We start from the raw sequence: 25,950 nt of genomic DNA, 5'->3' as shown, positions 1-25,950 counted from the left end.
ACCCCACTGTCCTCTTCGAGGGAATCCTCCCTCTGGAATAGAGAGTGTGAGAATAGAAAAGCCTGGATGGGGATAAGCTGGCCGCAGTCCTTCGTGGTAACTGTCTGGTCTAAATCTCAGTTCGCTGCCTGTAAAAGGAGAGCCATGAAATCAGTTGGCAGGGGTCATTGCGAACACAAATGTGTGTGGCTGTAACCTGTATGACACCTGTCATCTACTTCTCAGGTTTAAGTTTCTTCAAACCCTCTTCCCTGTCTCCTTATGCTCACCTAAGTCTCTTCTGTGCCTCTATCGTTATTGGCCCAAGTACAAACAGTGCTAAAAAAAATGGAGATGAATTTGTTTGATGAATATTCATATGCAAAGAAGTCAAACACTAAATTGTGTTTTGTCTGCAGTCCCAAAGTAGAGAGAGGGTATTGACATAATGACAGGAAGGAGGAGTCTAGAACATTTAAAATCTTGTAATTTAATAGCCGATAGAGTGGTCAGTAATAATCTATGCAAATTATTTAACGCTTGTTAGTATGTCACCAGGGTGCTCCGGGTGTGCGTCATTCTATCTCCTCCAAAAGGCTTGGAAAGAAAAAGAGGCCCAAATGATGTGACTGTTTTCTCATTCCGTGGTGGACCAGAACCAAAGGTCCCCAGGTCCCTGGCTCCCCGCCGCTTGTCTCAGATGCCACGGAGTGAGTGAGCTGCTTTCAAACAGAGCTGTGTCTCCAAGGAGCCGATCGTCATTTTCAGACATTATCTCATTTGCCCTTACTTTGTCACATGAAAATGTCCCAAGGCAGGTGGCCCCAGATGCGTAGCTGGAGGACAAGCAGGAAGTGCCGAGGCAAATTCTCAGGTGTTGCCTTGGGCTGCTGCTCCACACCAAGCCAGCTGTATGTAGGGCCGGTCTAATGACAATCTCCAATTTGGCTGGTGCATTTCTACTGTAAAAAAGGAAAAGATTCACGTCCAGTGGAGGCCGTGATGTTGGAAAAATGAAACTGGTAAACGTAATTGTGAGAAGTCCCAGAACATTGGACCAAAAGGGAAAAAAAAAAAAGAGGAGAGAGAAACAGAGAGAGACAGAGACAGAGACAAAGAGAGAGCTTGAACATTGTGTGCCATGTTTATGAAATTTTCACTGATAGAAAAGAAGTTACAACAACGCCCTGGCGCTCCCATGGTCTTAAACTGTCTTCATTCACTTCAAGCATCTTCCCACAAGAACATCTTTCACAAAGTGTTTTTTTTTTTTTTTTCTGGAGCTGAGGACCAAACCCAGGGCCTTGGGCTTGCTAGGCAAGCACTCTAGCACTGAGCTAAATCCCCAACCCTCACAAAGTGGTTTTAAAGGCATCTAAAAGGAAAACACCAAATACCTGTGGTGGTCTAATTAGTGAGCCAGTTCTGTTTATGTTTACTTTCGTGTTTTGGCTTGCATCCTAAAAGTGTGTTTACACAGGTAGGTTCTGAGGTCCTCTGTCCCGTACACTTTGTATTGGGAAACTCAGACATTAATTGTTCTTCTCTAAAATGCAAAATCCTCCTCTAGGAAAATAGACTTCTACCAAATGGAGAAAGTGACCCCAGACAGGCACCATTTTAAACTAGAACTCCCTCCTTCCCTCTTTTTAGTATCCTAAAAGGAAGATACCATGCTTAGGACGAACAGGAGGGCTAAGCGGGTAAAGGTGTTTGCTGCCAAGTCTGGCAACCTGGGTTCAGTCCCTGGACCCCCATGGTGGAAGGAGAGAACCAATTCCCACAGGTCCTCTCACCTATGGGGCACACACACACACACACACACACACACACACACACACACTGACAAAATCCTAACCATATTTAAAGTGATTTCTCACTTGAAAAGAATTATGATTAATAACATCCTTTAGCCGTGGATAGTAAAAGTGGCATCTATAGTAGAGAGTATTTATAGACGGTCAGTTTTCTGAAGTATTTCTGGAAAATTTTCTGAAGTATCTGATAAGTTCATTCTCCCCTCATTCTTTTTTCTGCCTCTAAGGAATTCATGTAATATGAAAGATTTTTAGATTACTCAAACCTAGAATGTCCTCTGGTCCATAAAAGCAAAGTAAAGATCTCCCTGGAGACTTCCTATCTATGGAGAGCAACTCTACCAGATAGATATGTGATTTCCTCACATTCATCCTCATTTCTTGCTTCTTTCTGGCAAGCAATGCTATCATTGGAAGGTCTGGTCCCCATTGTGGCCTCAGAGAACCCACTGCCTCCTAGAGTGGAGAAGGCCACCTTTCCAATGTATGTAAATATAACCCTGCTATATCTATATCTATATATCTCTATCTATCTGTCTGTCTATCTATCTGTCTATCTATCTATCTATCTATCTATCTATCTATCTATCTATCTATCTATCTATCTATTTCTGTGTGTTCCTGTTGGACATTTGCTATTTAATCCAGTGATAACCAGACCCCCTCCTTATCCTCTTCCCTGAAATAATAAGATGACTTTTTTCTTCACTCCGATGATGAGATTCAGAGTGTGTTTTGGCCTCCTGATAAAATGTTCACTGCCTAACTTCCTAATTTTTCAGATATCGATGAGTGTCTGACACCAAGCACTTGTCCCGATGAGCAGTGTGTGAACGCCCCCGGCTCTTACCAGTGCATCCCCTGCACAGAAGGCTTCCGAGGCTGGAATGGCCAGTGCCTGGGTAGGTACCACCACACTCCCATCAAGGCTTTTGTTCCTTGGAAAATAAAGATGAAATGTGAGAAATTCACATGGTTCTTGGAACAGTTTTGAGTAATTTTCAATCATGGAGAATGTAAGAAAATGAGTTGGCAGAGAGAGAGAGAGAGAGAGAGAGAGAGAGAGAGAGAGAGAGAGAGAGAGAAGTTCATAATCCCAGCTACTTGGGCGGCTGAAGCAGAGGGTTTACAGGTTACAGGCCAGCCTGGGGTACATAGCAAGATCTTCTCTCAAAATGAAAGTGACTGGAGATGTACCTCAGTGGTAGAGCTCTTTCTTGCCTAGCCTGTATAAGTCCCCATGTTCAATCTCCAGGACTAAAAGAAAGAAAAGAAGCGAGGTGGAATGGGAAAAGGGGCATGGCAAGAAGCTGGCACACGCACACACACACACACACACACACACACACACACACACAAAGTTGAAACAAAGGTGTGACTTGAGAAAGGGTATGGTGATATTTTATTTGTACTGAAATGCGATTTTATTTGTATGTTAATAAATAAAGTTGCTTGGGGGTCAGAGCTAATAGCAAGCCATAACAGAGCTCTAATAGCAAGCCATAACAGAGCTGGGCGTTCATGGCGCATGCCTTTAATCCCAGCACTTGGTAGGCAGAACTAGATAGATCTCTGTGTGGTCAAGGATACAGCCAACATTGGAGACACACTCCTTTAATCTCAATACCAACCATAGAAGATCTGGAGGTCTATACAAACAGGCAGTGACGAGGCGGTCATGTGGTTGGGTTTACAACCAATGAGAAGGCAGAACAGAAAGTCTATATAAAGACAAACAGACAGAACGTAGGTCTTTTTCGGAGAGATCTCTTGGCTGAAGAGGCTAGCTGCAGCAGGCGGGTAAGGCTCTTAGCTCTGATTGCTTGGCTTTCTTCTTTGCATTGGTTCTGTGTTTCTTATTTAATAAGACAGTTGGTTACATCTACAAAAGGGTCTGCTTGCTGAGGTCTCCTTTGGGCATCCCTGTGCCTGGGATTGTTTTGTGTTCAGCTGAGCTCTTGGGTCTGGGGAGATTGTTTCAGTTGTTAAGGACATAGGTTGCTTCTGCAGATGACACTTGTCCAGTTCCCAGGACATACTTGGCATCTCCCAACTCCCCGTGACTCTAGTTGACTCCAGTGCCAGGGGTTCTGTTCCCATCTTCTGGCCTCAGGAACACTGAATATATGTGGTACACATACAAGCATGTAGGGAAATACACACATAGAATGAAAATAATTTTCTTTAGAAGTTGATGTCTTTCCACTCCATGTCAGCACTCTGATTATGTGAGTTCAGTATTTCATTCATGCCTATTTTCATTTCTCTCTAGTTGTATAGTAACTTCACACACACACACACACACACACACACACACACACACGCACACACACACACACACACAAAGAATTGTTTTACATTCTTAAATATATTGAGGAGCAAAATCTGTCTATCCCTTCTCCCCTCATGGCCCACCCTTCTCTGAGAGGAGAAGACTGTCTCATACACAAACATCTCCCGAGTAGGACAGATCAGCAGAGAACGTATTAGGAAGAGAATCTGAAGTATCATAACTCATAAAACGTGTTGCCCTCAAATGCTCCTTAGTGGACATTTAGGTCGGGATGGAAGGGAGACCATTTCTGACCAAGCAAGATGTGTGCAAGGGGATTGTTGAAAAATGAAGCTGGTTGTGCAACAGGCCAATGTAATCGATCCCAGAGAATAGAGAAAACATGCTGTAAAATGTGGGGATGGAACAGGCAAGGGCCCCTCTACCCAGTTACATATGTTGATTTTATTCTGCTAACTCTGAGAAGACATTTAGGTGCTTTAGAGGGATGAAGACAAGCTGGCAACAGGCACTCCCAATGTTGGAGCTTTGCCCTCATCAGCAGGTGTCAGGACCTGTGCAGCCTGTGTTGCTGGTATAGATGCACTTGTCCTAAACCACCATCTCCATCATCATCTGCATCTCCATCCCTATCTGCATCTCCATCTGCATCCCCATCTGAGTCCCTATCCCCACTACATTCCTATCTCCATCTGCATCTGTGTCCCCATCATCTACATCCCCATCTACATCTACATCTGCTTCCCCATCTACATTCCTATCCCCATCGCCATCTACACCCCTATCTGTATCCCAATCTGCATCCCCATCTCTATCCCCATCTGTATCCCAGTCTGCATCCCCATCTCCATTCCTGTATCTATCCCCATTTGTATCTGCATCTCAATTGCATCCCCAAGAAGTTCTAACCAATGGGATCTTGAGATGTGTATCTTTGAGGAAAAGCAGAGAAGATTTCTGTTTGTCCATTGTTTATTGATAAGCAGTTGTCTGTGTCATTAGTGGTATTCAGAGAGTGCTTTTGGTTTTAATTTTCCCATCTGGCATCAGTTTCAGGTTTGTGTGTGTGTGTGTGTGTGTGTGTGTGTGTGTGTGTTCTCACTTTCACATACTAATGTATGAACCAGAAGCAGAAGTGTCAACACATCCTGACTCTTCGATTCACTAATGTTATGTGTCTAAACTGGTGAAGGAGCAGGTGATGGTTCTTGAGTAGAATAACACTGGGTTCTTATAGGTCACTCTGTTGCTCACCTAGATCAACGTCACACTCAGGCTCCATGTGTTTGCATTGCTAAGGTTTCATATTTCCCTGTGTTAAGAGTAAGTGGTATGCTTTTCCCTTCTGCTTTGGGTAACATGTCAGGCTCTATCATATATAGATCAAGACTCGCTTCCAAAGTAGAATTGCCATTCCATCATTGTTCTTATATTGAACTTGCCACTCTTTTCAATTTCCCGTGAGGGATTTTTATAGATTACACTGAAACCAATTTTCCATCTTAACCTTTTTATTGGTAACAGAGCTTCTAGTATTGAAAATTTGAGTGGGATGGAAAACATATATTACTTACCATACGTATATTTTATTTAAAATCCTATTGGGGTAGTTTGGATCAATCAAAATTATTTGTTCCTTTTAGTTATGTCCTTTGTGCCAGCTCATTTTATACAGAGAGAGAGAGAGAGAGAGAGAGAGAGAGAGAGAGAGAGAGAGAGAGAGAGAGAGGAGAACGGAGAACGCACAGCAGTTTGGCTAGAATTATAAAAATTTTTGACAATGCTAATGAATGCTAAATAACCTCTCCTGTCTTGTGCCTGTACTTTTCAGTTCTCAGCTCCATCCTTGGGTACTCTGAAATACTTTTAGGAAGGGGCAGTATTAGCCAAGCATGGCACATGCCCTAAGCCCAGTTCCTGTGATGCCAAGGCAACAGGAATATGAATTTGAGGAGAGCCTGAGACACATAGCAAGTTCCAGGCCAGCCTGAACTGTAGAGTGAGACTGTGAATCCAAAACCAATGCTCTGGCCCCTGAAGAAAGCTGCAGGGTATCTTTGAGTTGAGCAAATTGCTCCACGTCTCATTGTTTGTTTGTTTAATCAGTGTTTCTAGTACCTTCTGAGCCTCGGGTGGTTTTCAGAACAGCAGAGGTTGAGAGGGAACAACACAAAGTTCCTCTTCTGAGTTCACTTGTGCTCTAGTGTTGGGTTTCACAAGTCAGCAAGTGAATCACACAGGAGTCTGATGCAGTAAGTTTTATGTAGAAAGAGAGATGAGCCTAAAGAAGAAAGGGAGGTAGCTACGGAGTGTTAGAGACTCTGGGGTATTCAGAGTGCTCAGACATGTTGTAATAAGATAATCTTTGTGAATTGCTTATTTCTATCTCCTAGTGATTACCAGTGACTAATATTTGATAGAAAATTCTTATAACTGTGTTTGTTTCATTTGTGTATATGTGCATGAATATGCAGGTAAGCATGCCATGACATGCATGTAGAGGCCAGAGGATACCCTATGAGAGTTAATACTCTCCCTCCATGTGGTTCCAGGCATCCAATTCAGGTCTTCCATCTTGGTAGACAATCTCCTGTAGTGGCTCAGGTCTTCTATTCTTGGAGGACAAACTCCTGAGCTATCTTGCCAGCTTGATATTTGTTTTGTAAATATCCCCTGGTTTCAGATGAGTTAGGATATTTTCACAGTCTGCTTTTTCCCTTCCTTTTTAATTGAAAATTTTGTGTAAGAACATTAGTAGCTTTGGATGTCCTGTAGTCACATTTTTTTTTTTGGAGGAAAATCCTAAGTTTGGGACTCATCTCTAGAGAAGACAGTCCCTGACCACATGACTGTAATGTTTCAGCACCTTAGTGGTCTTTGTTTGCTCTCATGGGCTATACATTAGTATATTCAAACAACTACTATGTCTTATATAATATTAATAGAATTTGTCTTTCTTCAGATCTTGTCTATATGCATGCCAGTTGGGTTGGGTTGGGGTTTTTTGTTTTTGTTTCTGTTTCTGTTAGGAGGCTTCATTAAGAATGGCCGTTTGGGGTTGGAGAGATGGCTGGTGATTAGCACAGTTGCTACTCTTGCAGAGGGCGAAAGTTCAGTTCCCAGCATGCCTATGGCTGCTCAAAACCATCAGCAACTTCAATTTCAGGGGATCCAGCACCCTCTTCTGATCCCTATGTGCATGAATATGCAGGTAAGCATGCACATGCGGGATACACTTAAATACATATACACAAAACAGAATAAAATAAATCTTAAAGAAGAAATCCCTTTAAAAATTAAAAAAAAATGGCTATGTCCATACAAGGAAATGAGGTACATGGAAATGGCCTAAAGGAACTTTTTATTTTGCCTGCTAACTAAAAATGAATTAAAAAATGAAGGCCAGGCGGTGGTGGCACACGCCTTTAATCCCAGCACTCAGGAGGCAGAGCCAGGTGGATCTCTGTGAGTTTGAGGCCAGCCTGGTCTACAGGGTGAGATCCAGGATAGCCAGGGCTACTCAGAGAAATCCTATCTCGAAAAAACCAAAGTAAAACAAAATAAAATAAATAAAAAATGAAGTCCATTTCAGCCCTAATATTCTTGAGGATTTGTTTTGTAATTTGGGGATTGGGTCTGAGTAAAGGCTGAACTTGCATAGGTTACTCATGACTGGCCTGTGTATATGTAGTATAATCTGATTCTACTACCTGTCAATGCAGCCCTCTGATTCATAAAATCAGAACAGAAGTTGTGTCAAAACAGATAAAACATCAGGAGGTATCGTCTGGGGTGGGGGGCTGTCTTTTTTCCTATTGTTTGGCTCAGGGTACATAGGTCTCCATTCTTTAGCATTTGTTGTCCACTTGAGACATCCCTGGGGTCCACGCTCTACCTAGCACATCATTCTTCGGTATCTTCTGTCAGCTCCTCTTGGCTGTTCTGTATCCGTAGCTACTTCATGAGCTGTTGATTTTAGTCCTCTCCCAGTGACTCCTTTCATCACTGGGCGCTGCACTGCTTGGACCTGGTGTTCAACCTGTGTAGCTGGAGTTTTCCTGTGTTCACCCGGCTCCTGCAGCTGCTCAGACCCAAGTAAACACACAGAGACTTATATGCCAAGCTGGTCCTGACTTTAATGACTGTTTCATCATTCTGGGTGATAGCCAGTTCCAGGGGGCTGTTTAAACCAGGACCTCTTATAAGGGAAGGCAGCCTGGCAGATCATCCGTTTACAGGCTTCGCTTACAGCTAGCCTGATGAAAGCCATTCCCTAGGGACTACCCTGACAGTTCATTGCTTATAGGTACAGTCAGTATCTCTGAGATTAGGTGTGAGTTGGGCCATGTGAAGTTTATTTTCATTATCTGTAATGTACCAAAGAAGGATTGAAACATCTTTGGATGACCTGTCACCAAAATTAGATAAGCAATATGAAGCATGTGGTCTGACATATGATTGGGTCCAATAAATACGACTCCCCGACCATATTGCCTCATTATTACCGTTGTCCTGAAATACAAACACAGCAGTGCTATGTTAAGTAAACTGTGTCACATGTTCTGTGTAACTATGCACTCTTTGGCTTCTTTAAGCCCATAGCATGTAGTTTTTTTTAACTCTCCTTCTGCTATATGAACTCTCTAATATGAACTGATTTTTTGGTTTCATTTTAACCTTTTAGTACTTTCATATTGGTGGGATATACTTCTTAGGGGTTCGGATATGTCTCTGTGGAGTCAATAATGGTTCCTAATAAGCATTAGGCTTTATGATGGATTGGGCTGTTATATTAGTGCTGCTGTTTCCTGTCTCTGTCCATCATTCTGTTTGCTCACCTTTACAACCCAGAATGTTTGTACCAATTGTGTGTGTGCAGCCCACCCTTCTTAGGTTCACTTTACTGTCTTGCTTTGTAGTTGAGTCTGTGGCAGACCACATGACCCGGGAGCATGAGTTTTTGGAGTTTTGTTCGAGTATTACTTCTTGGTTAATCTTTTGGGGGTTAACAGCCTGGCTTCCATGAAATCCTTCTTAGTGCAGTAGGCCTCAGGCATTAGAATAACTTCATGTCCACAGTCTTGACCAGGCTCAGAGCCCTAGTAGGATAAACACGGAGAGCACATTGTTTACAGCTTGTTTTCAGAATTCGGGCCTCAGAGGTAACTTTTACGGAATATGTGAGCATTGCTAGACTGCTATAAACTGAAGACTTGGTACTGCAGAAGCCTTTTTGCTTCATATGGTAGATGAGCACATTTTGTAGAATATACAAACACCAGTCTTATGCCTCAGTCATTGTGTGGCACAGGAGTCTTCTCATCAGTCTTTACTGAGCTCTTGACTGTGTGTCCATTGGGTGAGAGAGAAGACCCAAAAGTGTGGAAAGAACAAAATTCCCCACAGTGTATTATTGTTTAATGTATCATGCAAAGGGGTGGGGTTCCTGACAGCATCTGGGTACATGAGGTCAAGAGACTTTATTCTTGTTTGTTTCCAGGAACCACTGCCCAGCCCCAAGCTGCCCACTTCTTTCTCATTGATTCCCTTCTCCCTAAGTAGTCCTCATTCCTGCTTTCCTATCCTGTATGTTCATTAAATCCCCCAACTGCCTTGTCCTTCTCTTAAGATTTCTTCCTCCCTCTCGTGGTCCCACTTACACACACACACACACACACACACACACACACACACACACCCCTCACATATATGTCTTTTGAGCCTGGATTATTTTTGCTTAACAAGTGATTTCTGGATCCACTATTTTCCCGCAAATATGATTTCATTTTTCTTTATGGCTGAGTAAAATACCATGCATATATGGCCACATTTATCCATTAACTTGCTGTTACTCATCTAGGCTAGTTACAGTTCCCAATTATTATTAATAGCACGACAGTAAACACAGATGGGTAGTACCACTATCTGTACTAGATTGCTTTGGAACTATACACAGGGTTGGTGTATCTGGGCCATGTAGTAATTCTGTTTTTAGTTTGTTGAAGAGTCTTCACACTGATTTCCACAGAGGCTATACCAGTTGGGATTCTTATCAGCTATGTGTGAGAGCGCCTCTTTCCTCACATCTCTGCCAGCTTTGATTGTCATTTCTTTTCTTGATAGCTAGTGAGATGGAATCTCAAGGCAGTTTTACTTGGTATCTACCCTGTGTCTAAGAATATTGACACTTTTTCAAATATTTATTGGCCATTTGTGTTTCTATTCAGAACTGTCTGTTCATTTCATCGCCCCATCTATTGGTTGGATGACTTGTGTTTTGATGTTTAATTTTTGTAGTTCTTTATATATTCTAGGAATCGATCCCATGTCTGATGTATGGTTGGCAAAGACTTTTTTCTTCAGAATTCTATAGGTTGTCTATTTTATGATTATTTCTTTTGCTATGCGGAATCCCAATCATTCTATGGAATATGATTTGTCAATTCTTGGGCTTGTTGCCTGTGCTTTTGGGGTTCTATTCAGGAAATCTCTGGCTATGCTATGTCTTGAAATGTATTTCCTATGTTTTCTCTTAGCAGTTTCAGAGTGTCAGGTCTTACATGAAAGTCTTTGATCTATTTTTAATTGAGATAAAGATCTGGTTTCCTTCTTTGACTTACAGATACCTAGTTTTCCCAACACTCTTAAAGAGGCTCTCTTCTCCACTATATTTTTTGGGCACCTTTGTCAAAATTTAGGTGGATGTGGTTGCATGGGTTATTTCAATGCTCTCTGTTCTAGAGCATTGGTCTGCTTATGTTTATGCTGGTACCAGTTTTGTTACTTTGGCTCTGTAGCATAATTTGAGATCAGATATTGTCGGTAGCTACCACATTGCTCTTTCTGCTTAGGATTGACCTGGTTATTTGTGGTCCCTTGCACTTCCATATGAATTTTAGAATGTATTTCTAGTTTTGTAAAAAAAATAAATAAATAAATAAAAGTCATTGAAATTTTGATGGGAGTGCATTGAATATGCAGTTTGCTTTCAGAAATCTGGCTGTTTTCACAGTGTTAATTCTACCAACCGATGATCGTGGGAGGTCTTTCCGTCTTCTGTCTTCTTCTATTTTTTTCTTTAGTGTTTTATTGTTTTCAATATAGAATTATTTCACCTCCTTGGGGGGAAAATTTCTATTATTGGATGCAGAAACCACAGCTGTCTGACAAGAATAAAAACTTCTCTTTATGTAGGTAGTTGTTGGGGAACTTTGATATGATTTTCTCACTTGGTCTTCATAGCAAGCAGCCCATGGGTTGGAAACACAAATGGATTCTCAGACAGGTTATTCAGCTTAGTGGGAGCTACATGTAGTAAGTAAAAGAATGAAAACGAAATCCCAGGTCTTTTCTCTCCAAATCTGTTTCCATCTGTATAAAATCTTGTGTGCCCCTCCTCTACACGAAAGAAAATTAACAAGCAAAGCAATATTAAAAAAAAACAATAAGGGAATTCAATTTTTCATGGAAGGAAAAAGCTACATGGGCTGGAGTCAGCCTTTGTAAACGGTGCTAGTTATGGCTCAGGGGTTCCGGAATTAGCGATGGTGGTTCTGCAACACCCTTAACTATAGTAGTGTTTTCCTGAAGCATAGTCTTCCTTTGGAAAGTAAGATAGGAAGCCTGTGACTAGATGCAGTTTGGGACTGAGTTTTCTGAGGTCATCCTTGGCTGTTGGTATAGGAAGTAGAGAGTCTTGGCTCCTTCCAAGTTCTGAAGAGAGAGAAAAAAAAAGTGGTTCTCTGTCGATTGTGTAGCAGGGTTTTGTCAGCAGCTTGCTGTTTCGTATTTTTAACTTCATCAGAATTGACAGGGGGCCTAAGATCCTGGGATTTACTGAACCTTCAGTACAGCTGAGATGGTCTCGCCGTGTTGGCACAATCAACATCTGTCTCTCGTTTCTCCAGGCTTGATTGGCTGTCAAATACATTCTCCTATCCTTCCTGTGAAGGATTACGCATGGAGAATAGTTGAGGCGGCACTACAGTTAGGACACATTTGGGTGAGGGGGTGATTAGCCTCCACATTTATGTGGCTGTATTACTGGAATATGATGCTTTTTTTCTTAGTTCAAAAGGATGTCATTGCCTGAAGTCTATGTGGGTGACTAAGGAATTAATTGTGGTTGAATGGCTTCAGAGAAACGATTGCCTCATGCTGTTGACGGATTCATCTCCTTGAAAATACAGGAAATAATGCATGTAAATTACCGCTCTGGGACAAATTCGAGCCAATTCCAAGGAACTGACAGGTGATGTGTAAGAGCAAGACGAACATGACTGGGCGGATGCAGCCTCCCAGCCTCCTCAGTCCCTCTGCACCTGGTAGTTCATGCCCAACAGTGAGGGATTTGAGGCCATGGGGGCCTGTTCCCAGGATATTAGGAAAGTTCAAAAGAGATTCCTGACTCACATGGATGACATTGCCAGGCAGTGAGAATTAGGAAGGTGGGATTGCTAGCCTGCTGGGAGACATCTTTGTGAAGTTGTGGAGACCTGAACGTTGCCTGCGGGCTGAGGGAGGTGCATGTCCTCATTTCCCCAGAAAGAGGAAAGGAGATGGGATTGCGGATGTATCCACCACCGATCTGCCTGTCAATCCTGACGAAGTACTGCACAATGTTTGACTCAAACAAAGGTGTGGAAGGTTTGTAAAAGGAAGGGGTGTTCTAAGAGCCAGCCAGAGCTCAGGAGGAAGAAATCATCACCGGGTTGTTAGAGGACTCACACAACACATCCTGCTACCCTGGCATCCTGAGTTTTGAACTAGGCATTTCTCAGTCTCTCAGGACACTGTAGATGATAAGGATCAATTCGGAACTGGTGGTTGCATAATAAGATGTATATATATAAATCTTGGAGCTGTTATAGCTGTAAAGTCTGACTTTGTAAACCGTTGCCATTTTCTTACTCTGCAAAGTTCAGTTTAGTTCAGTGAATGGTAGACACTAGGTTGGTACACCCTAACAGCCAATTGTGGAGTGTGGAACCCACCTGTATAAGGTTTTTTTTGTTGTTGTTGTTTTTTCTTGATAAATTTCCTATCCGAGATAAGAAACTGAGACTGTTTGAACTCATTATGCATTGGAAATTTTTGGGGTAGTATGCACATTCTATATGACCATAGGCTATAGTAACATGAGCCTTGAACTCCAATGTGGGAAACCAAAGACATGACTGTCTCTTTCTATTGGTTAAGGGCAGATGGTAGATTGGCAGGGTCTATCTCGCTTCCTGTGGTATATTGGTGGGAGACTATCCCAAAGGTTAGAAATAAGAAGTATGGGGCCTTAAACTTCTGATATCACCAAGGTCCACATGTTTTTGGTTTTGGTTTTTTTTTTTGTTTTGTTTTGTTGTTGTTGTTTGTCCTTGGCTAAATTTAAAAATACTGGACACTTTTGAAAAATGTTACAGTATATGAGCAAATGATTGCTCAGACTTGCATTTTAGAGACTTTGTTCTGGCTACAAGCTAGATAATGGAGTAGAGATGGTGAGTCTTTTAAAAACTTAATTTTAAAATGACGACAGCAGTCCAAGGGAGAAGAAATGGGAGTCATAGAAATGAAATGAAATAATGAAATGAAATCGGTATACTGGAGTGGTACCTTGGAAGTAGGTCAAAATAGCTCAACAGTCATAGAATGTGGAGATAGAGGGAGAGGGGGTGTGTAGAAGGGATGATGCCAGGTTTCTGCCATGAGCCTTGGAGTGCATGGTGGCACCATAGGAAAATGTAGGAAACACCATAGAAAGGCAGTGTGCGGTCAGTTTTGGCCTCGGGATACACTATGGAGTTTACTTTGTTCTTCATGTATCGGTCAAGCATTCTCTCTCTCTCTCTCTCTCTCTCTCTCTCTCTCTCTCTCTCTCTCTCTCTCTCTCGTGTGTGTGTGTGTGTGTGTGTGTGTGTGTGTGTGTTGAGGGCAGGTGCTGCTCTGTAGCTACCTTCCTTATTTGTAGAAATTCCTTGGGGGATATTTTACTACATGTTATTCCTTCCAGAGCTTAATCTCCAGCAAGGTCATGCACCCATTCGACTCTAACTGGTTTGTCTACGGAAAGGACTAGTTTTGTGCAATTCTGTCTGTAATAAGTAAAGAAAAAAGATAAACATAGGAAAAGGTCCTAGATATTACACAGCATTCTGCTTCATCATTAATCATGGTGGTAGCTTTAAAAAAAAAAAAGTCAACTTTGTAAGGACCCCATGCCTGGCAATCTGCAGTGTCTGCAATTTAAATAAAATATGGCCGTAGGAACAGGCTTTGCTGTTACTTTCTATAGCTCTGTAAATCACTTGTTCTGGGACATGAGTAATTAAACAGAGAGTCCATACATTTCTGAACTTGTTAACATTTTTGAAACCAAACCAGATACTAGACATGACATTCTCTTGCTGCCGTCTGGAATTTTACATACCCCGCGTCTAGGCTTGTTCTGTTCCACTATTTACTTTGGACCCAACTCTTGGCATCTTCTTTCAAGTTGTTTGCTCTCAGTGTTTACCAAAGAAGGTTCCCACAAGCAAAGAAAGGATGGGTAATGAGGCGGCCTGGAAGTACTATTTGCTGTTGTCAGAAGCGAAGATTAGTGCACCGTAATTAGGGCTGTTTTTTTGAAAGCAATGCTAAGCTCCTCCGTGGGCAATGCCAATGGCTTCTTCCTCAGTACGCACATGGAATGCACACTCCCAGATGTGCCTCTGCTGTGTTTTAGTCTAACTTGCTTTCTGAGTTCTCTCTTAAGAAAGAAAATGGTCTTCTTAAAATGCAATGAGCCTAAGAGTAATCCAAACTGTGGGTTGCTAATGAAGGCAAAATCTGTGCCGGGCTGCTGGCATGCTGCCCTCAGAGGATAGACAACGGTATTTTCACTTTCTTGGTGAACAGTGAAAGATGGAATAAATGTATTTAAGAGCCTTAGTGATTGTGATGTTTTGATTTGGCTGGAGAGATAGCTTCGAAGCTAGGAGCCCACGCTGTTCTTGCAGAGGACCTAAGTTCAGTTTCCAGTACCCGTGTTGGGTGGCTCATAACTGCCTATAACTCCAGTTTCAGCAGAGAAGAGGGCCACTCATGTACACATGCCCTCACACATACAGACACATACATTCGCAATATTTAAAATAAAAATAAATCTTAAAAAAGGTATTTCAATTAAGTTATAGGCTAGTAATACTTTGACTAAATTAAAGTGACGTGTGGCGTTTTAGCAATTCTGAGGATTTTCCTTTTTGATTATTGATGCTACACACGTGTAGGTTCCCACAACAACCATGAGTGACTTACCTAAGAGCATTCAAATGGGACACAGAATTTCAAAACTAGCTTTTGGTATATATGCACATTCACATGTGCATGTGAGCCTGGGTGTGTGCACATGTATGTGGAAGGCCAAGGTTGACTTTAGGAGTCTTCAGCAGTCAGGGCTGATTTTATATATCGAGGTAGGGTCTCTCACTGAACCCAGGGGCTGGCAATTTTTGGTAGTCTGCTTAACCAACTTTTTCCAGGAATTCCCTGTCTCTGCCTCCTGAGTGCCGGGATGACAGGAGGCCACCGTGCCCATTTAAATGGGTTCTGAGATTCCAGACTCTGGTCCTCACAGTTGCATGGCAAACACTCTACCCACTGAGCCTTCTCTCCAGGCCTCTTCCTTCTTAGTAGCAAGCATAGAACACCCACTCAGTGGATGGTTGATAAATGATTTTACTGTTTTTTTTTTTTTTTTTTTTTTTGGTTTTTTGAGACAGGGTTCCTCTGTGTAGCTTTGCGCCTTTCCTGGAACTCACTTGGTAGCCCAGGCTGGCCTCGAACTCACAGAGATGCCTGGCTCTGCCTCCCGAGTGCTGGGATTAAAGGCGTGCGCCACCACCGCCCGGCCAATAAATGAAACCAGTGAAAACTTAAACAATTATTTTCATTATAAATATGGTTAGCAAATAATTAAAAGCAACCCGAACTCACCTGCTCTCTGTTTTTTCCACAGGACTTAAGTTTGCCCGTGACAGGGTTTTGTTTTGTTTTTTAAATGAGCTTTGGATTCAAATCTCAGAACCGCCATTTTCTTTCTTTCTTTTTAAAATTTTATTTTAGTTTATGTGTCTGGGTATTTTGCCTGCCTGTATGTTATGTATACCATGTGTGGGTCTGGTATCCTCTGAGACCAGAATGGGGCATCTGATCCTCTGGAACTGGAGTTACAGACAACTGTGAGCTGCCATGTGGATGTTGGGAATTGAACCTGGGTCCTCTGGATGAACATGTTAAACCATTAACTCCAGCCCCAGAATCATCAACATTTTCTAACCCTGTAACCTTGGGCAAGATACTGAACTTCCCTAAGTATCAGTTCCTTTCTCTCTGAAGTGTTTGTCCCATGTTAATCTTGCTACAGTTATAGAGATCATTCTGTGCCCATATGCCATGTCATAAGTAGTAGCTGCTACTATGACTGTGTGCTCTGTTTGTCTAATCTGCAGGCTCCCTTCTAGCTGCCCAATTAGCCTCTCAAGAAGCAGCCCGGGATTGGTTTTATCATGCCAATTCCTGCCCTGTGTTAATGTGTATGACTTTCTTCCTTCAGTTATAGCCCAGGGGTGCCTTTCTAGGCCCCGAGTCACAGATTTTATTTCTGAAGGCGCTCCCATCTTCCTGAATCCATCAACTCCCAGAATGATCCCTACCTCCTTCTCTAGAGATTTATTTTCTGCAGGACATATTGTCCAAAAAATTACCATCCCCGCCCTCACTTACAACAGGCCCTCCATGCTCTTTTGATTTGTTTACAGCCCATTTGGTCCCGTCCTCAGAAGTCCAAGAATCCACTTGGTCCTCCGGAGGTCTGCTCTTCCCCTCTCTAATCAAGCTTGATTCGACTCATGTTTTCGTTTCCTCCCTTCTCGTTTCTTTCCATTGCGCAACGTCTTGTAAGATGTGGATGAGTGCCAGCAGCCCAGGGTCTGCACCAACGGTTCCTGCACCAACCTTGAAGGCTCCTACACGTGTTCCTGCCACAGGGGCTACAGCCCCACGCCGGACCACAGACACTGTCAAGGTAATGCTGGGGTCACACTTTCCACGGCGTTTGAACCTCTTTCATCAGCAGAACTGAGTGGCTGGCCTTAAAAATGGATCATGCTCCTGTGGTTTTTTTTTTTCCCCCATTGATTCCTTGAAGTATATTTGGCTCCTTATTGTGGGTAAATCCAGGATGGATTTATAAATGTCATGTGTCTTGAACACTGGATGTGATATGCACAGTTTTTATCTGCCTTTTGTCAGTTGTATGTTATACACATTTTACGTGCTCTTATTAACTCTCCGAACGTCATTTTTAAAGGTCACACAATACTCCTAATATCTTGTCACGGTTTCCCCAACTTCTCGTTGTCGGCAGAACTCTTTTTAAAATAAACCTTTGCTTCAACTTTAAAATTACTTATCTGTAACTGTGGGAATATTTGGATGTATGCAATAGTAAATAGGAAAATAATCCATTTTAGTTCTTAAATGTGTGTTTCCTTTAACTCTAAGAAGTTTAATTTTTGTGTCCTTATTTCCTTAACTCTTTAAACGCCTGCAGTTATTAATATTTCTTAACTTTTATTTATTAACAATTTACATTTGTTCTTTATACATTTCTATTTATAGCTTTTCATATTTATCAAGCTTTTTATTTTTAAATAAACATATATAATCTCTTAACACACATTCATGTATGTGTGTGTGCCTTTGTACATGCATGTATATATTTCATGCCTTTTTATGGTACAGTATAATTGGTCTGTAGTTTCCCTAATTTTGCTCTTAATAATTCTTTTTTAACAAATTGTAATTGTGTGTGTGTGTGTGTGTGTGTGTGTGTGTGTGTGTGTGTGTGTGTACCCATGCACATACATGTAAAAGCCACAGCAGGACATCAAGAAGTCTTTCACTGAGTTGAAAACTTGCTCAGCTGAGCTGATGGGCCTGTGTCCATTTTCTAGAGCTGGAGTGGCAAAGCACACACAGCCGTTCCTGCTTTTGATGTGGCTGTGGGGGATCCGAACTCAGGTCCTCGTGCTTGCGGAGTAAGCACTCTTCCCCCGAGCCATTTCCTCAGCTCCTAGATATTATTTTCCCCCTTACAACCAAACTATAGATTGTTCTACTTTCTTCCACTGCATTTGTACCCCAAAGCATGTTCTTCCTAAGGCCAAAATCAGAAAATAAATACAAGTTTCTCTTCTTTCCTAAGTTAATATCGCACTTTATGTGAAGGAGCTGGGCTATTAAGTTCTCCTTGCAGTAGTCAAGGAATAAAGGAATGTCCCAGTGCTCCGTAGGAAGATGAGCCATTCTCTGCTTGCAGCAGGGACCCCAAAGGCATCGGATTGGGCACCCTGTTCCTTGCTCACAGTGGAATACCAGCCAATTCCTATGAATGACATACAATAGACACGTCTCCATTTCTCCCTGTCCCCTGTCTGCCCACCCATCCTCACACCTCTTTCCTGTTGACTCCTTAAGATCTGCATCTTCTCAGGCCAAGTTCTACATAGGAACTATCTAGAATTTCTCTCCCATCTCTTCTCAATCTCACCCCACCACACTTACCATGGTAACAGTGAACAAAGATCTTGAACCTTAGATGTTACTGATAATTCATATTTAGTTGATATGTTTCCTTTATAACCATATCCTATCATTTTACTTTTGTTTTTTCTTAATCTACTGTTGATGAAAGCTCTGTCTCTATCTCATATTCCATTTTTTTTTCTTTTGGTTTTTCGAGACAGGGTTTCTCTGTGTAGCTTTGCGCCTTTCCTGGGACTCACTTGGTAGTTCAGGCTGGCCTCGAACTCACAGATATCCGCCTGGCTCTGCCTCCTGAGTGCTGGGATTAAAGGCGTGCGCCACCACCGCCCGGCTTCTCATATCCCAATTTAATTGTCCCTGTTGCTCTCTTCAACTTGTAGTCTCTGATCCATTCAAGTTAACATCATGCTGTCTGAGTGTTCTGGGCTTATTTAGACCCACGTGCTTGCTCATGAGTCGCTGACATTCCATCCCCACCTCCTTCCTCACTGCTTCTTTCATAGTGGCTTTTCTTGTGGATCACTGTGAGACCGTGCATGAATAGCCTCAGACTTCTAGACTGTATGTCATGCAATGTTAGCAACCTCTACTCTCGAAAGGGATGACACTCAGAGTAGACACACACTGAGTGCATGGCTGGTAGGTACAGCTGTCTTGCTTTTGACCATGGCCCAAACAGTTGAGCCTTCTGCTCTCTGATAGGTCTCCCTAGAGCCTCACTTAATTCCACCAAGTGTAGCTATCTTACCCAAACAATGAAGGCTAAAGTTAGCACTGTTGTCATGAGAATGACCCAGGCAACTGATGTGTTCAGTGACCAGAACACTTCATGTGTACATTCTTTTCTCTAAAAATCTGTGTCTGCCCAGTCTAATCATGATAAAGATATCACCTAAAAAAGGTATCACAAAAAAGGCATGGTATAGGATCCTGGCCTCTGCTCCTCAGGATATATCACTGACTGGGAAACAAGATAACCGAACACAAAGTAGAACCCTAGATTGACTCTAAGAAAGGAAGAGGACTGGGAGAAAAATGTGTGAAATTCAAAGTCCAGGATTTAGTTTTTATGCAAAGGGGATGGATGAAGCTGTAGACCAGTGGACCTGTGCATATTTAGCATGTAAAAAGTCCTAGGTTCCATCCCTAGAACTTCTTTAAAGAGAAAAGATCTACCAGTTCTTGGCTTTAACACTTATAAGCTACTGTTTTAAAAAGGCTGCCTTACTTCACCATGGGCCACTTTCCTTATATGCATAAGGGATCAGTCATGGTAACTAACTGCCAGAGTCAATGTGAAGACAGCATGTTTTAATTCCAGGTGGGGGAGGCTTCTGGAGAATGAGTTGGTGTGTATGAAGAAAGGGACATGACAGTTTTGGTTGTGTTTGTGACATTAGAGGCAACGAGAAAAGCCTTGTTAAATCCAAGAAGTATTGTTGGTTCTGCTTGTGTGCTGAGAAAGCCTTGAAGAGGTGTTGCTGTCTGAACCTGGTCGTAGATCCTGAAGACAAGGGGAGGAAAACTTACCAGGGGGAGGAAATAGCACAGTGCAGAGATCGAGTGGGGAAGGGCTGTTGGCTTTGCTTGGCTTTCAACGCAGCCCTCCACTCTGAGTCTCCCCATTGGAGTCTAGGATAGAATAAAGAGAAATTCTTATTTTGTGCTTTGGGCATCTGCATCATGGCTAACTGCTCTCATTACTCTGCTACCAAAGCTTTGCCTTTCTCTACTAAGAACAACTTTTTCCTTAGTTGTTTTTTTTCTTAAAGAACATCTTACATGATTAGGCTCATCCCAGATCATAAACCTGTTCCTTCTTTATATCCAAGGAACTCCACCAATCTTGCTTTGTTGACAATTCCTAATGTTTACTTTGTCTTTACCTTGTTAAATGTCCTGGTGGCTTTTTTGAGACTCTGAGTATATCTAATGTTTCAATGTATTAATTCGTTTATTCTTACTCTTAACATTATAGCATATATAACATATATAAACATATATAACATTAGCTCTTAACATTGTGTATATATATGTATGTATGTATATATATATATATATATATATATATATATATATATATATATATATATGATCTCACTGCTTCTTTCATAGTGACTTTTCTTATGGATCACTGTGAGACCGTGCATGAATAGCCTCAGACTTCTAGACCGTATGTCATGCAATGTTAGCAACCTCTACTCTCAAAAGGGATGAAGCTCAGAGTAGAAACACATTGAGTGTATGGCTGGTACAGCTGTCTTGCTTTTGACCATTTCCCAAATAGTTGGGCAATTACATATATATATATATATATATATATATATATATATATATATATATATATATATATGGCATTGTATGCCCTGACTTTATAAACAGCCATAGACAATATCTTTTTCTCTGGACAGGACTTGTCACAATAAGATTTGTTAAAAGTAAGATGTCCTAAATGCCTAATTTAATAGAAACTTTCCCTGTTTCAATAATTCTCTCCTTCATTGGAAAAGAAAAAATTATCTCTAAAACTAAGGTGCCTCTTTCCCTTTGGTCACCTTAAAGACAGAGAGAGCATTTTATGCAAGATAATGACATGCCTTGAGATCCCAGGTGTCTGCGTCATGGCTTATAATAAATGGCTTTGGGCAGTCTTCCCAACATAAACAAGTAGCTTAAGTGATGTCTGGTGTACCTTGATGGTACTTGGAATGGAGTGCCTAGCCTCTTGGCAGATACCTTCATGTGGGAATACCTAATTCGCCATCATCTATGAGAAAGTCAGAAAGATGCCAAAGCACTAAAAATTCTGTCAGCTGTAATGTGAGATCCAGCAAGAACTGGTTTTGGCCTCAAGTTTGTGCACTGATGCCTCAAGTGTTTTCACACAAAGCACAGAGGTGTCTACAACCACTCCTAATGCTAATAAACTGAGGATTCTGGGAAGGCAGAAACTAATTCTGAGGATGAAACTTGGCTTAATGATTAAATGTCTCTGTGTACAAACAGGAATTGTTAATAAATAAAAGGAGCCACTGACCCAACCAGTGAAGCAGATAAAACAATTTTAAGATTTTAATCAATGAAAGCAAATGCAATGGAAAATAAGTAAAACGAGAAGCAAATCTTTGAACCCTAAATGTATTCGTAATGTGGAAGCTTTATGCTATGTTGGGAAACTTGGAATAATTTGACATCTAAGTTTTCTCAGGATAAGGGTCAGAGGATTAATACCACATCGGAGATTAAGAAACCCAACTTTGCTCAGAAAATGACAACTGTCAGTCATACTAGGGCTGTACAGTGAATGGGAATTCCTGGGAAACCCTTTGAGACACATTTGAAGTAAGACGTTTTTAGAAGCCAACAACAGTTGTAGGTTGTGCATCGGTCATAGAGCACGGCTTCTTGACATTTCAGTTGCTCAAAGCCTTGCTGGTTAGGTCAGAGAGAAGGCTAGTGAGGTTCACATGTGTTGCCCTCCTCCTGTCCTCAGAGGCCTGTGGTTCAGGTGGTGAGGAACAATTGTGCCACGTTTTAGTAATTACAAATTCTTGACATTGCTAGCTGTCCAGCAGAACACACTAAGGCTGGGCCGATACAGGTGAAGCAGGACAGAATTCACAAATTAGGACAGACCCGTATAGTAGCTGTATTAGTTACTTTCTGCCTTGTTGGGACAAATACAACCAGAGAGAGAGAGAGCGGAAGAGCCTATTTTGACTCATAGTTTGATGGGGAGTCATGATGGTAGGAACTCAAGATGGCTGCCATACTGTATCCACAGTGAGGAAGTGGGGGTGGGGTGGGCGAATGCTGGCACATGGCTTGCTTTCCCCTTTTTGTACAGGTTGGCAGTTAGAATGTGGGTCTTGCCACCTAATCAGTTAACCTAATCTTGAAAATCTCTCATACACACACGTTGCCAAGAGGTTTGTCACTGAGGTGAAGCTAGAGCGTGTCAAATTGACAGGCAAGATAAATCATTACGGTACACAAGCAGAACCAGGTGGAAAGCCAACCCTGTTTCTATTGGGAATGTCCAATGTTTACTGTGGTCCTGTCACTTCATATACATGACATTTCCAAGGATACTAATGCTTGGTAGTATTCCTTTACAATGTTACATTCTTTCTCAGCCGGTTGCTCTATCTTTTATCAAGGCTCTTTTTTTTTTAATTCTTCTGGAGTTATTTATTTTTCAATTGATGTTTGGCTAGTATTTAAAAATGGATTTCACTGTGACGTTTTCATACACTATTGCCACATCTCACTCTTACCTTCTGCTCCCTTCCCCTACTCCCTTTCCTCTGCTTCTTCCCCAGAATATTGCTCCCTACTGCTCCATGTCACATATAGTCTAGTACCTTCTTCCTCCCCTCATCTTTAGATCACTCCCATCCTCCCATCTCTACATTGTGTCCTAAATATACATTTTTATGTGCATGGACATATACATACGTATATACAGAGGAAGAGAGAGAGAGAGAAAATGTGTGATATTTGTTTGGAATTTTTTGAGAGAGGGTTTCACTATGTATCTACACAGATGGAACTCATGGCCCTCCTGTCTCAGCCTCCCCAAGTGCTGGGATTACAGGTATGTGCCTGGCTCCCTGAAAGCACTTTTATTAAATCCTCCAATACCACTTTCTTTCCCAGTCTGTCATTATCATCGTATGTCACCCTAGTACCATCTTTCATGGTTTCCGGGTTACTCTGAAAGATAGGTCAGTCTTACTTAACACAACTCTTTGACCTTATAATTCAAGTTATAAAGAAAGCATATGCTTCTGTTGCCTTCTGTAACTGCCAGGATTTCTATTTGTTTATTCCTGATAGTTTTATTTCTGTCTTTCATACAGTGCAGTGGGCCCCCACAGACTCCAGTAGCTATTACCATGTTCTTTACATTCTGCCTTTCATCTTCAACTCCAGGTTGTTATGTTGTCTTTATGCTATATGCAGAGTGTTTGGATGAGATACTGGGGAGCTGTAGGTTGCTTTTGTAATCATTTAACTTACACAGTCCAACCTACTGGCTTGGTAAAGTTTTTAGTGCCTAGCCAAAGTACTGTCGATTGTTGACAGTAACCCCAGAACACATGGTAGGGATTACCATGTTCTTCTGTGCGGGAGTCTCGTTCTAAAAACCAGTTGTCATCACATATGTTAACAGATATCGATGAATGTCAACAAGGGAACCTATGCATGAACGGGCAGTGCAAAAATACGGACGGCTCCTTCCGGTGCACCTGTGGACAGGGCTATCAGCTGTCAGCCGCTAAAGACCAATGTGAAGGTAGGTGTGCGCCATCATGAATGACTGAGACTAGGGTGCGTGACACAGACCAAGTCGTTAGGGCGTCCGAAACCCAGGTACTTTTACGTAAGTCAGACAAGTCAATAAAATCAAATGCAGTGAGTTAAAGTAGAAAAGTAGGTCCTTGGTGACCGGGGGCTAAGCATCGTATTAAGGAGAGAAACTGTCTTTGTAATGCTTTACTACATAAAGTAACTTCCATGTGAACGTTTAAATTAAGGTTGAGGTTTTGTGTGTGGTGATTCCACAATGAGAAAGTCAGTAGATTGGCCTGGTATTATGCTATAGAACGTTAATAGTTTCAGTGTGTATTTAGCTTCCTTTTTTTTTTTTTTTTTGCCAATTTTGGTACACTGAAATAGTTTGCTTCTTATTCTCAGAGGTGAAGACTATTTCATAAGCAGAACCATTCATGGACAGCGTTATAAAAGCAAGAGTATCTGATGGTGATTACAAAAGCATCTTCATTATTATTATTGTCACCTCCCCAGGCATCCCCTTCTAGAACATCAAATGCCTGACTAACCTAGGAGGGAGCAGTGATGGGGTATACGTAGGCACATTCATGTACACGGATAAGTTAAGCAACTTGCTCTAGAATCCCTCTTAACATGCTTACCTTTATAATCCCTAACCCCATTTACCTACCAATGAGTGGATAAAAAAATCTGCACATGATATAACCAGGCTACCACATTCAGAGTCCTTTGACAAAGCCTGTCAGGTATCATTCAGTGATGAATAGAATATAGCCAGAATCACCCATCTACCAGATTATCAACAGGGAAAAACCCACTTTGGTTGCCAAATGCTGTGACAGTCTAGCCGAAGATATGACTGCCACAGTGTGGGAGAAAAAAATGAGCCAGATTCCTTGTGGGAGCTGATACATGTGTTATACCTTATAGAAACGCTGGCAGAAAAAGAGAAATGCTTTCTAATGTTAAAAAAAAAAAATCTTTCAACAAGTAGTGTGAACTGAATGCGTACCCCACAGCAAGGTGTTATCTGAGGCATCCTAAAGAATGTGGTAAATATGACTTCTGCCCCCAGGAAGTCTGTTATTTCAGTGTAACCATGAGGGTACAGTATTTGGGTTCATACAGTGTATTCTGTGTCACTATGTGTGAATACAATACATGACAGGTGAGTGCCTGAACTCAGGATCATGTGACTGAGACAAATAATACTCAAGTTGAGGATGTATGTCTCCAGCAGAAGTGAGTGAGTGAGTGGCAATGTGAGATGTCAAGTGAGATGAGGAATGGGGGAGGGGCTATTCGATTTGGCCAGAATGTCATTGTTTTTAGGGAGATAGAGAGCAAATGAGAATGGATGGATAGATGGATGGATGGAGGAAGGAATGTAGCCCAGTTTCTCAGAGCCCAATAAGTAAATGACAAAGAGATGAGGATGCATATGTTGTGCTACTTAAAAACAAAGGTTGACAACAGAGTGGTTTTAAATAAAGCTTTATTTTTACTAATTTGCAATAGGCTGAATTTGGCCTGTATACTACAATTTGAAGACCTTTGCTTTAGGCTATTATAAGCCTGTGTGCTTTCAAAGCAAGTGTTAAAATTGAATATATCAAAATGAGGTTCACAAATTACAGCAAGCTATTTGCTACCCATATTTAAATAGTTAAACTTACACATGCAGATGGTTTACATTTTTAACTTTATTAAACTTTTCCCTATTATAGTTACCCTTTTTTTTTCAGCTTAGCATACATCACTTACTGAAAGGTCTCGCTCAGTTATAAGTCAGAAATTGCTCTGTCTTCTCTGTTGCAAATGATGGACTCCAGTTTCTCTGTGCTGTTTTGCTCACAGATATTGACGAATGCCAGCACCATCACCTCTGCTCTCATGGGCAATGCAGGAACACGGAAGGCTCCTTCCAGTGTGTGTGTAACCATGGTTACAGAGCGTCTGTGCTTGGAGACCACTGTGAGG

The 25,950-nt window shown here is 41.6% G+C and overlaps 1 protein-coding gene and 1 long non-coding RNA gene across 3 annotated transcripts in view; one reads left to right on the top strand and one right to left on the bottom strand.

The window, feature by feature from the left end:
- The window catches only part of Ltbp1 (latent transforming growth factor beta binding protein 1), a 392,973-nt gene that overhangs the window by 287,460 nt on the left and 79,563 nt on the right, over positions 1-25,950 (top strand). For both annotated transcript variants that reach the window (XM_059248705.1, XM_059248704.1), the window contains exons 19-22: positions 2,579-2,698; positions 17,027-17,149; positions 23,849-23,971; positions 25,828-25,950. In XM_059248705.1, coding sequence (XP_059104688.1) covers positions 2,579-2,698; positions 17,027-17,149; positions 23,849-23,971; positions 25,828-25,950 — 489 coding nt within the window. The remainder of the gene's footprint in view (positions 1-2,578; positions 2,699-17,026; positions 17,150-23,848; positions 23,972-25,827) is intronic.
- On the bottom strand, positions 483-25,883 carry LOC131897709 (uncharacterized). Its single transcript, XR_009375768.1, has 4 exons — positions 25,735-25,883; positions 20,203-20,304; positions 2,647-2,734; positions 483-941 (listed from the first exon to the last, which is right to left on the bottom strand). It is a non-coding gene; the product is annotated as an uncharacterized LOC131897709 (long non-coding RNA).

Source organism: Peromyscus eremicus, chromosome 22 (genome assembly GCF_949786415.1).
Source record: "Peromyscus eremicus chromosome 22, PerEre_H2_v1, whole genome shotgun sequence".
In the NCBI taxonomy this organism is placed as follows: domain Eukaryota; kingdom Metazoa; phylum Chordata; class Mammalia; order Rodentia; family Cricetidae; genus Peromyscus; species Peromyscus eremicus.
The sequence above is the reverse complement of the archived record's forward strand: the minus strand, read 5'-3'. Positions and strand labels throughout refer to the sequence as shown.